Source organism: Anoplolepis gracilipes, chromosome 2 (assembly GCF_047496725.1).
Source record: "Anoplolepis gracilipes chromosome 2, ASM4749672v1, whole genome shotgun sequence".
NCBI classification, from domain to species: domain Eukaryota; kingdom Metazoa; phylum Arthropoda; class Insecta; order Hymenoptera; family Formicidae; genus Anoplolepis; species Anoplolepis gracilipes.
In genome coordinates this window covers 20,833,952-20,847,009 of record NC_132971.1, presented here as the reverse complement: position 1 = coordinate 20,847,009, position 13,058 = coordinate 20,833,952, and the positions used below count along the sequence as shown (strand labels likewise).

The 13,058-nt window shown below is 28.3% G+C and overlaps 1 protein-coding gene across 6 annotated transcripts in view; it reads left to right on the top strand.

Annotated features, from left to right (window-relative positions):
* Dh44-r1 (Diuretic hormone 44 receptor 1) overlaps positions 1–13,058 on the top strand; it is an 85,710-nt gene that overhangs the window by 21,009 nt on the left and 51,643 nt on the right. For all 6 annotated transcript variants that reach the window (XM_072907167.1, XM_072907182.1, XM_072907197.1 and 3 more), the window contains one exon: positions 7,746–8,101. In XM_072907167.1, the coding sequence (XP_072763268.1) occupies positions 7,746–8,101 (356 nt within the window). The remainder of the gene's footprint in view (positions 1–7,745; positions 8,102–13,058) is intronic.

Below are 13,058 nucleotides of genomic sequence, written 5' to 3'. Positions count from 1 at the left end.
TTTACAATAAAAACTGTTTAAAATAACAAATAGTAAATGTCAAAGATTTACGCTGTCTTTGAAATTTGAAGCTGACATTCACTCTTTCTCTCTCTCTCTCTCTCTCTCTCTCTTTCTCTCTCTCTCTCTCTCTTTATTCGTATTTATATACTATATGTATATAATTTATTTCAAAATCGCGCATCTATAATATCTTGAATTTTCTGAGAATCTTTTACGAAAAGATATTATTCTCAGAGATATAGATGTTATAATTTTAAATCAGATTGTGAACAAATGATATTTTTGTATATGTTTCCTGCTAAGAAACCTCTCTCTCGCTACGAATTTCACGAAAACAAATCAGTTTCTTCTCGATAAGGCTGATCTTATCATCGCTTTCGTATTATAAATTTGTCACGCCAGTTAACTGATATTTCTCAAACAATAACAATTTATGTGGATTTATGGGAGGTTTTTGTCAACTTTATTTAGAGCACAAGTAGAACGTAAAATTAGGTTTTTTATTGAAAACCAAAATAACTGTTTATCAAAATTTAATTGAATGTTATATCTTTTCACTGTTTCTTAAAGTTCTCTTTAATTGAAATCCCAGACATTATAATCGATTGTATATTCGTTTAAGAATGTTAGGTAGGTAGTTTTATCGAGAAGGACACCTATGTCAGTTATAGGCGAATGGGTATGTTCATGTATTGTGCGGTTTCCCAAGGGAAGAAGGTCAAACGATGAAAATCGAAAAAAAAAAAAAGAAAAAAAGGTGAAACTGCGAACGAATTCAATACTGATTCGTTCGGTAAACGAAATGTTCTCGAGGCCTTGCCGAGAGAGAATCGAGCTTTCGTGAATTAAACGCGAGCGTTTGCTAACTTTTTGCGACATCGCTCCTCTGCTGATTCTGTCAGTCAACATTGGAAAAATATAGTTTATATGTACACTAATCCAATTTATTATTTAATTTTGTTATATATATGTATTTATTTATTTATAATTTAATCTAATTTATAATCTAATTTAATTTTGTTATATATACAGGCTGATTCAAAACAACCTGATGTCCTTAAAATGACATATTCTTGAGCGAATTCTGAGACGATTTTTTTCTTTTACAAAATTTTGTCTGAAGTTTAGTTTAACGATATCAAATTATTTTGAATAATCCTATATATAATAAAACAAGTTTTGCTCCTTTTTTGTATGTGTTTCAATATTCTTTAAAAAATATTTCTCTCGAAAACAAAAACACAAAAAACAAGAGAGAGAAAATTTGTATTTATTTACTTATGTAATTAATATAGGTGCTATTATACGTCTATATGTGAGTATTTGAAAATAAAACAGTTGTCACAGAAAATTTATTTATTTACTTATAATTTAATCTAATTTATAATCTAATTTAATTTATATATATATATATATATATATATATATATATATATATAAATATATATATGTATATATACCACAAAATTAAATTAGATTATAAACAAAATCAAATTATAAGTAAATAAATAAATAAATATATACATATATATAACAAAATTGACGAATATACGAGATAATCTGTACAATAATCTAATTTATAATTTAATTTTATTACAAATATATATATTTGTAAGAAAATTAAATTATAAATTAGATTATTGTATAGATTATATCATGTATTGGTCGGATATAATAAGACATGTCACAATAATTTAGTGAGAACTTAATAATTAATACGGGACATTCGATCATCCTGTAGGTGCTACGTTCGCCCTATATCTCTAGAATCACTATCTTGGAGTACTGTAAGAGAGGTACTTTCCGGATAATGGGAGAATGCGTTGCCGCAGCTTCCTCAACACATATAGTGAGTTACGTCTGTATAGGAGTGACTATTGCTACTGACGGTCGATATTATTGATTTCGAGTACCCAAGAGCTCCGTCTAATAGTTCCGTCCCGAAGTGGCAGCTTCTTGGGACTAAGAGCTCCGTGCATGGTGGATGATCGTAACCGTTTGACAGTCTGATCGTAACCGTTTGTCACTCTAAGCGTCTCGTACTTCAACGCGGGCGCGAGTTGAGAAATTGCAGAGAAGTTAAATTGATGTCGCTCAATAAATCCGTTTCTTATCAAATGTGTATCGAAAAATACGACAGTCTGACGTAGGGACTATTATATAAAATATTGTAATGATGTATATTTAATAATTTATAAAAAATCTCTAATAATTGCGCGATATAAAATATGTAATTCTAAAATTTTGTATATGTACGTTAAAATATGTTAAAATATGATAAATAAGCAATAAAATTTAAACTTTTGATCATAAGGGCTACATGTTAAAGGGGAAGTTTTATATGGAATTATACATTCCATAATATCGTTTTCGTTTAAACGTCGCTTGTCATATCGCGTTCAGCATTTATTCAAAAAAAAAAAAAAAGAAAGGAAGAAAGAGACTCGAGGGATCAACATATCTCTAGTTTAAGAAAGCGATTCAATGATCTTGAGAAAACACATGAAGAGACTGATGTTTATCCTGTTACTTTGAGCTCTTTAAAAAAAATGATATTTCGGAAAATTTAACAAAAATTTTTTACGCATAGAAATTGTAGTCTTTTTTTTAAGAGTACAGAAGCGCTACCTTATTACCGAAAGTAAAAGGGATAATTACATGTCAGAAGCTAGAAAATGCTTTTTGACTCTTTTTATCTTGTAAAAATTAAGCGTGCGTCGGCGGATAAAGGCGTCGAGGATTTTAACGTATCTTTTAGTAACTCAACGTGACACGTCGAGTTCGCGACCGATGATAAGTTGAGAGAATGTGACGTCGAAACGTCATTCAGATATACTAGTAACAATACGCACACGCACACGCAATCTCCTCTAGTTGAACGAAATATTGGGTGGATCAGAAAATAATATTTTTTTTTTAAATGGACGTTTTTGTGTTTTTCAATACAAAGCATGAACAACGAGCATCTTTAGTTTTATTATTTAATGAATTTCATGATATCCAGTGAGAATTTTTGTCTTATTATTAATATCCAGTACTAATTAATTATTATCTTGCACAAGATATTAAATAATTATTATCTTGTACATATGTACGAAATTTTAACACATATATCTGTAAGATACTAATTATCGAGTTAATTAGAACTTTGTACGGATATAAATACATATTAATATTTTAATATAATTTTTTAGATATTTTGATCAAATTACATTTGTTTTAATTTTCTCATATCTCAAAGTCTAGTTTATATACACATATGTATATTTTGTATGTTCGAAAATTCTTTCTATAAATTTTTCAAGATAAGAAAAATTGTCATATTTTACAGACATTTTGATATTCAAAGTATAGTTGAATTATTATACAGTTTACTTTGTATAATGGGACAACTTGCATTTCCCTGTCGTCCGTTTGTTACAGAAACAGTTCTAACAATAGTAAGTAAATATAACGGAAAAAAAATCTATTAAAACTTTTGTTGGAAATTACACCAAAATTACCGAAACCATTTGACATGTGTGTTCTTTTGCGGAAACTCTTTGTGTAGAAAGTTCAACAAGTATACACATGTATAACGCAGATACACAGACAATTTACAGAGCTCTTTTCTCTATGAAGAGGTGACTTTCGAGAAAACATTTCATGAATTTTCCTTGTCTTCTTGTTGTAATTTGTTGTATCAAAGAAACGCTAGCGACTGTATATCGAGTTGTCGATGTAATGGCCATAAAGTCAAGGACGTGACCAAAATCTCCGAGAGAAAATTCTTAGCATACCATTTCTCGAATATTGCGTAGAAAAGAGTGACAGGAACAGGTTAAAGTCTACAACTTGTTTGATATAATGAGTGTAAAAGCTTTGACAGTTTGTCACAATTTGAGTAACAACTATACATGGACATGTCTTTTTACTTTAAAAGTAAAATTTATGATATAAATTTAAATTAGAATATATATATATATATATATATATATATATATATATATATATATATATATACATATATTTAAAAAAGACATATTAAATCGATTCTTGTATCAAAATTCTTTTGAAAGTCTCGTAGTTTGTTATTGCTTCTTTTCTAATTCCGATTAATTCTTTAGTTGTTGTAAGCAACTTCCCTTACATAATTTTATTCTTGCGAAAAATGAAAATTTATTTTAGAGGCATATCCAATACTTTAATATACTTACAATTTCAATATATTTGTTGATAACAAGAATTAATATATGGAATTTATTAATTTTAAAAATTTCTTTAAAGAGAAAATTTAACTTTATCTCTCCTAAAAATAATTTTAATTTTAATTTTGTATAATTTTAAAATTTTAATTTTTCTATTATTCTAATTTAATTTAATTTAAAAAAAATAAATTTAAATTTTATATTATTTAAATTTTAATTTTATTCTTCAATATTTGTTTCAATCAATTTATTTATTTGATTACTTAATTTTCTAAAAATCTTATTTGCTAGCGAAGCTAGCAAAAACCCGAAGTCATTAAAATTTCGAAAGTATGCATTAATTGCAGTCAATAAAATTGAGGAATGTGTCCTAAGTGTAATTTACGTGATGCCTCGGAATTCCTGATGACATACCATTGTAGATAAAATTAAAAATGCGAACAATTATGTGAACAATTATATTTAGGAATTTTAAATACCTTTTACTTTTTATGTCTTCTGATTAATATTGGTTACTTATCTTGCATAGTTTATCGATTGCTCAGACTAGTATTGAATCTACCTTTTGTTGATTCTAGCCGTATTTATCCAACCAGTTGACCTATTAATTGATCTATTAGAGCTCGAAGAAAGAAGGAAACTCCTTTTGTGTTCCTATGTTATTATTAACACCGGTAAATACGAAAGCGTAAATGTTTTACGCTTCTTATAGTGCGGCTTTACGATTATTGGTCAGAAGTTTATTTGAAAATAAACTTTATTCTAGCTGATATAGAGCCAAGTTATTAGCCAAAATTGATTAAACTTTTTAAAATAATATATAATTTAAAATAAAATGTATAACTTATAATAAAATAAAATTAATTAATATTAATAATTTATATTAATAATAGAATTAATATTTGTGTGATTTATTATTATTATATGTAACGTAACATAATATTATATGCAAATCAATTAATGATTTGATAACTCGGCATCAGTTAAAGCAAAATTTTCTGATATAACATTTTCTGATTCTATTAACGACGATGGGCTATAAAAAATTAAAATAGAATCGGTGCACGTTGGAATAAATAATCACACATATAATAAAATTCTAGTGCGTTCGTCGTTAAATAAGATAAATAGATAATCTAAATTGAAATTCTATCTTACGTTTGTAACATGTATTTTATTGCATATTGAAAAAATTTATTATAAGTTGTTTGGTCTAATTTGTTTTAGTCAATCTAATTTAAGGCAATGGATTTATCTACAATTTACAATCTACAATCTATCAGTACATCTACAATATCCATTATTAAATAAAATGAAAGCTTTTCATTTGCTGACCATTTTATGAGCAACAGTGGAGATTATGATAAATTTAAAACTTCGTTAATCTGAAACATATAAATAAAAGATTTAAATTATATATAACAACGCATAAAATATTTAATATATATAATAACGTATCAAATTTAATATATTTAAAAAGATTATTAATTTACGCGCAGAATTTTTTATGTAATAAGCAAATAATGGAATAATGGAATAATTTTATAAATTTTGAAAAGATTATTATTTTTTTTTTAATAGAAACTTTTTTATACAGAATTTATATAAAAGTATTTCTCTCTCTAATGCTTTCTTAGTTAAACTGTTCAAATAAACGAACCGAGTTAATATACACGCGATTTACACAATAACTATAGTATACAAAATGATAAAATACCTCAGGATTGCTCCTCGATGCTTTTCTTAGGTCTTCCTCTTCTTTCTCTCAGATTGTCAGGATTATTAGAAAAAAGGTCGCGCATTTGAACACTTTGCGCGACACTCTTGAATTTCACGATTGTGAAGCAATACTGTTTCGTGTGAGAATCGCACTTCAAGTCGACGAGGTAACTTCGTGCAAGAGTTAAGCCCGGAGGTGAAAGAATATCGATGGATGAGATCGACGGCGACTCTTATCTCAAAGTGACTCGATTTGCTCGATTCTATGATATCATAACGGCTTGTAGACACGAGGAGGGAGAAGTATTCCACTTATTTGTCATTATAATTCTCATGTAGACAATCTACTTCTAATAGTCTGTTCTATGAGATTTCTCATTATTGTAAGTGCGATTCTCGATGACAATTACAAGAAATCAAGATCGGAAAAATGCTACCTATGATTTGTAACACACTGAAAAATGATAATGCAGCAATGTGTATTTCGAGTAGAAATTTACCCCTTCAGAATAAATCTTCCAGATGCATCCTTCCTCCAATGTCAGGGTGTATCTGCTTTGGGAGGGTTATTAATTATATTATAATATAATTTCTAAATTATTTTATAGTTGAAAAAGATTGAATTTATATTACAATACATTTAACATAAGTGAATAAATATACGAGTGCAAGCTAAAATGAAAGATAAAAATACTCACACACAGATTACTAGACGCTGGAAAAATTAGATTAGATTTGCCGACTGTATTTATATGACAGATCTCGATAATCCCTCCCTAAAGTACACTGTATATAAAGTAAATTAATTCATTATCGTCGCGACATAATATAATGTAATACAGAATAAATTTATGTAGAATACTCTGTTTCTTCAGTTTTTAATTACTTTTATTTAATAATTAAACAATTGATACGTTACTGCTTCTCATTATTTGTAATGCAACTAATTTAATTTAATTACTTCATTTAATCAATCTTACAATTTGTGTTTTATTATACATTCTCAATCTAAATAAATTACATTTAGATTGGCGAAAATATTTGACTCTAAGCATTGTTAAAGAAATAATTGTTGCCCGTAAGGATCGTAACGAAACAATAATTTGTTGATATTATCTTTATTGTTCCGATTTCTATTTAAAATAACATATTAATACAATAAATTAAGAAATACGTGCATCGATAAGATCTGTCATCGTAATTACGTTTATTCTCAATTAATCATTGATTATTAATTATAATAGTTATAATAGATTATGTCATGATTGCATTTCAAAAAAAATTAACAAGACATCACGTGTCTTAACAATAATATGTAAAACGATAGTCAAGTACCGTGTGACAATTAATTTGTACCGTCTCGAAATATTCGACATTTTTAATTTAAAGACACTGAATGTTTTCTGTGTCTTTTTGCACTTCAAATTAATTTCGATGATTGGAACAACATTATATATAAAGTCAAACGTTCATTTAAAAAATAATTTATTTTAGTTTGAGCAAGAAACTATTTGCATAAATTAATTTAATATTACCATCTTTATGTAAAGTAATTTCACATTCCGAGGAGACATTTCTTCTTTTAACTTTGGAATTTTTCAATTGCAATTTATTAAATAGGAAATAATTGGCGCGCACTTTGTAATATTTTAGTTTAATAAACACGCTATAATAGAACAAATATTAAATTAATAATAGTACACACACATATATATATATATATATATATATATAAGGATCAAATATTTTCTTTGTAAATTCGTTTCAAGTTAGGTTGTTATTAAGAAAGCATTTTAAAATACAAAAGGATTTAGGGGATTCTCTCTTTTTTTCTAGATTTATTTCTCTTGAATTAAAAAGAGATCTCCGTGGAAAAAACAGCGTAACGGGATTGGACCCGATGATTGTGCCGGGGGCACCAGATATGGCCTGGTTCCCTGCAAACGATACAGAGCTGCTGAGCGACAGTAATTACGTGTTTAACGTATTGGAATACATTAGTGAACTGAACGAGTCGCTTAGCAGAGAGCAGATCAAGTGTCTCGAACGCGAGAGTCAGGATCAAAACAGGAAGCGATTGGAATGCGAAGTGAACTGGGACACTATATTGTGCTGGCCCCGGACACCTTCCGGCACTCTGGCTACCATCCCTTGCTTTGACGAGCTCAATGGAATACCCTACGATAACACTCGTGAGTACACATGTGTCATTTTCACGTATAATCCATGTCAGAATGATGGAGACATTTTTCGAAAAACAAAGCTACGTAGCTTAATGATCAATATATGACGATTAATAAAAAATAAAAAAAAATATATTGGAAAAGAAAGTACAATTCAAAAGTAAATAAAATTTCGCAGGGATATAATTTGTATAAATATCCGTATCTTATCTTTAAAACAATCCATGCGTATTTTCAATTCGTTCCCATTCGATAAAAAACTTAGAATCCACTTGATACACGCTACATCACATCGAGATGAGATCTTTTGTGTTTGTAGGGTGGAATGTAATCGACATTTTTATTTTAACCCGAAATATACAATACAAAAATAAAAAACAACATTTGCGTGTAGTATTAGTGTTGTTCCAATAACTTTCCATCGCACGATCTTGGAAGACAATCTTGTAATTAGAAATATGTGTATAAAAAATATCTCAGAATAAATAAAAAAAATGTCGGGATACCAAAGTATAATTCAAAAGCAAATAAACTCTAAATGAAAACGAGGAAACGTTCCTTAAAAATAAGCGATCCGTGTTGTTTCTTTAAGATAAATCGCGCGGATTTTCAATTCATCCCTAGATAAAAGTTTCAGAATATATATACATTTGATACGCGCTACACCGCGTCGAGATGAGATGTCTCGTGTTTCTAGGGTGGAACGTGATCGCATTTTTATTTTAATCCGAAATGTACAACGCCGTTTGCGTACTTGTATTATCATATAAGGTGTTTTAATATAATTTTCCGTCAAGCAGTCTGGAAAACATGGACGTAATCAGATATATATATATATATATATATATATATATATATATATATATATATATATTTATTTCAGGAATAATATTACAATGTTTCAGTCTGTAGTACATATGTAAATACATCTTTCTTTCTTTCTTTCTTTATTTATTTATTTATTTATTTTTTCGTATAATATTTTATTAACATTTTTTTAAGGTCAAACATTTTTTTTCCAGTGAAACTCACTGCAAATATTACGTGTAAATTTAGGTAATCTTATCAATTATTAATTTTTCGCTTCTCACATGTAGATTTTCTATCAAATGTAGTTGTGAAGTTTGATTTTGTGAATCACTCGATCTTTAGCTTAGTTGACGGATTAAGATCTTGTTTCGATGCAGACGTAGGCTTTATTTGATCGAAGTTCGTCAGTAAGTCAACTAATGTTACCTGTTCGAAATAAGATCTGCAAGTTGAGTTTCAACCCAGATTTGATTAAAGCGACCTTCTATTGACGAGGTTCAATTAAACTTTTGTAAACTAAAAAAAAAGTTTTTGTTCAGTAACGCATAAATATTTCACGATATTTGAAGATATAGCTAAACTTTCTTCTCGTCCGTCTATAATTTGTTCAATCTGGGAGGGTAAAGGTGTATACCTGATGATGCAAAATATGTATTTTTTCTACCGTTTGTGTGATATATCTTTATGTATTTTTTCAAGATTATTTTATTTAAATAGAATAATCCTATTTTTTTTTTAAATTTAGACTTGGAAATGCCTTTGATATTAAACAATGAATTTTTATAATTTCACGTGCATTTTTTCGTAATGAACTATGTAAAATTCAGACATTTTTCATCCTCAAACTTTTAAAGAACAAATTATTTCGGGATCTTTGGACATTTTTTTTAATACTCATTTAGTCACGATAGACGTCTGGAAATAGAATGGCCGGAAATAAGGGGTAGGAAGGTTAGGACGGTATGAAACTCGTAAAATATAAAAGTCTTCTTATTCTCTACTAGTTGGATGCAGCGACTGGAAACGGAGAATTAAGGCCAGTAACAACGACCAGGACTTGACGAGGCAATACGAAGTTTTAATTTGGCTCTGGTTCCAGCCAATAAAATCCGCCCAACTTTGTCATTCGTTTATCTGGTTTAAAGCGATTTGAAGTTCTCTCTTCTTTTGCGTTGTAAGAGATACGCGTTCTAATTCCTTAAACGTTTTGTTTCTCTCGATTTTGTGATATCTTTTTATATCGAGATGGAAGAGACTTTTAAAATCGAGGAATTATAGTCTCTTTGCTTCATAAATAATTTAATTAATTGTCTGATTAAATAATTTTAATCAAAAACAATATGATTATACAATCGCCTCTTAGGTATTTGGAACTAAATTATCCTCGAGAAAAGAAATTAGATTACCTTCCATTAATGTGAGGGAGAAACAATCAAGAATTAAGTTGTGCGATTTATCCTCTACGTAATGCAGATCGTAAAACGGTCGAATAAAATGTTGTGCTAACAAATCACGAGGAAGATCGGGCGATAAAACCAAGGCTTTGGAAATATCAATTTTAATTAAAACCTTAGTTCGCAAGTTACACTGTTTGCTTTTTCCTTGGATGTAAACTTTGATAGCTCCATTCATTTAAATCGATCTATTCGCAATCTTGATGCTACGTGATTTTTGTTTAGCTTTCCATCTTTATCATGTAACACTTCAGATTTAGACGGATGACGTGATTGATATACAGAATAACAAAATAAGCAAAAAGTAAAAGGAAAGCAAGTTTATGAAATATGAACGAGAAAATTGCATTTAGGTTTTGTCGAAACCTCGCAAGTCACGCACGGGTTGTTGAATAACAAATGCATTTGCGTAGTAGAGTATTTTTTTTTTTTATTCAATTTCGAAAAAATTTCTCTTATAACGCAGCATAAAACTGCAGTCATTTTTATTTCTGAAAAATTACAAAATCACAGATTGTTATTCGAATCATATTATAATTAATAATCTTTTCTTTTCTTCAGGGTAGCATAAGTACGGAAAAATATTTAAGGGGAAACTCTAGCCTAACTAAAATCACATTATAATTGCGATGCAATTTTTTATTCTATAAATAGAACGGTCATTAATGGATAAAAATAAAGAGAACGTACTAATAGGTGGATAACAACAAGGCGCTTACGATAAAATGACAAACTAAAGGCGGCCTTGTCCCGACTAAAGTAAATAATAGCTTTTTAACACGAGGGGACAAAGCTTATATCGCGAGTATCGAAGAGGTCCGAGTCAATACGGAGTAATATGTCGCGGCTTGTAAAAAGGGGAGGCTTTGATATGGCTAATATATAACGAGGTGCAGGAGGAGGAAATCCATAAAATGAGGGCTGCATGCGCTTACACATATTTCATAGGGATATTGAATGTCAATTCATGCTAGATTGGGCGTCGATGTATGCCTGCATTCCGATATGCACTATAACATAAGTGAATATTATATCGCGGCATCGGTGATGGATTTATCGGATTTATCGATCTAAACGATCATTTATAATATCGATCATCGACAAATTTTAATCTAATTACGAATTTAATTCTTAAACGAAATATTTTTTATTAAATTTATTTTAACTTAATACTTCTCTCTCTCCCTCTCTTTCTTTATACATAATATGTATGCATATATATTCATAATCTAATTAGAGGATATTTTTAAAAAGTTACTTTTGCTAATTGCTACATTACATCTCTAACTTTTTAAAAACACGCTAAAAATTATTGTGAGAAATTTCCTAAGAATGTTTCCGGCACAATCGCAATTCTAATCTGATTAAAACGGAAAAGCTTTTTCTCTCTTTTTACGATAAAAGCGGAGTAATTAGATGATGCACTACAGCATGTTTCGTATTGGCCTGTAAAATTTCTAGGATGGAAACACCAATTATATTTTCCACACACACACACACATACACAGATTTTTCCCTCAATACTAATATGATATGGGAATAAATATCTATTTTCAAAGACATTAATAATAAAAAACAAATGGAAAAAATAAGGAGTATAAATAGTTTCGGAAAAAAAAAGCAATAAAGAAAAGAAGAAGCAGTAGAAGAGAGAAGGAAGAAAAAAAAAGAAAAAGACGGGAAATGAAAAATAAAAGTAGAAAACAGAATCATAGAGTAAGCAAAAATAGAAACAGGAAGAAAAATAGAAAGAAAAATGTCAAGACAAGAAGAAAAAGATGAGAAAGATGGGAAATAAACAATTAAGAAGATAAAAGAAAGACAACATATAAGCATATATATATGAAAAAAATTAAAAATAAGATTACAAGGTATCGAAAAAAAGATATACAATATATAAAAATATAATATAATATAGTAATATAATGATATAATATAATATAATAATATAATATAATATGAGAATATAATATACATATATAAGAATATACAAGGTAGCAAAAAAAAGATAAAAAATTCATTTATTTTTGCTTTAATTAAAATATGCATTGAATAAAATCGAATATTATTGTAAATTAATAAACTTCATGATATAGCAATTATTAATAATTAATTCAAGTACCAAATGCGTTTCAATATCTTTAAAAAGACTTGTAAAATATTTTGATAAAATAATATAACCAGCAAGAATAAATTTTTATTAAATTTATACAAAAATATCCATACGCATACACAACACATATACATTATACATATTATTATTTACTTTGTTTTATAATCCTATTTATATCATTTTATGTTTATCCATATATTCACATGACTAAATAATTTCCATGAATACAGGTTTTTATTTCCAGATATAAATCGAATAGCGCTGTTAAATCAGATATCACTGACATAATTTTCCTATAAAATAGAAAACTACAGATACTTACTAAAGAATAAAAAATTATGACTGAAATTTCTCAAGGTTTTAGCAATTAACTCGTGAAATTTAAGGCGTTAAGGAAGAAGAAGAGAAATCGCATACATAAATTATCTTAATAATGGGTGATTAATGTTCGAGAGCAAGATAGATAAAAACTTAAAAAAGTTTAAGAAAGAATAAATAGTTTGACATTTTTAACTGTTATCTTTTCTTCTCTTATACGTAAAAATATTTTTTTCAAACCCTAGTTGTTTTCAATCTGAACGGCCGGAAA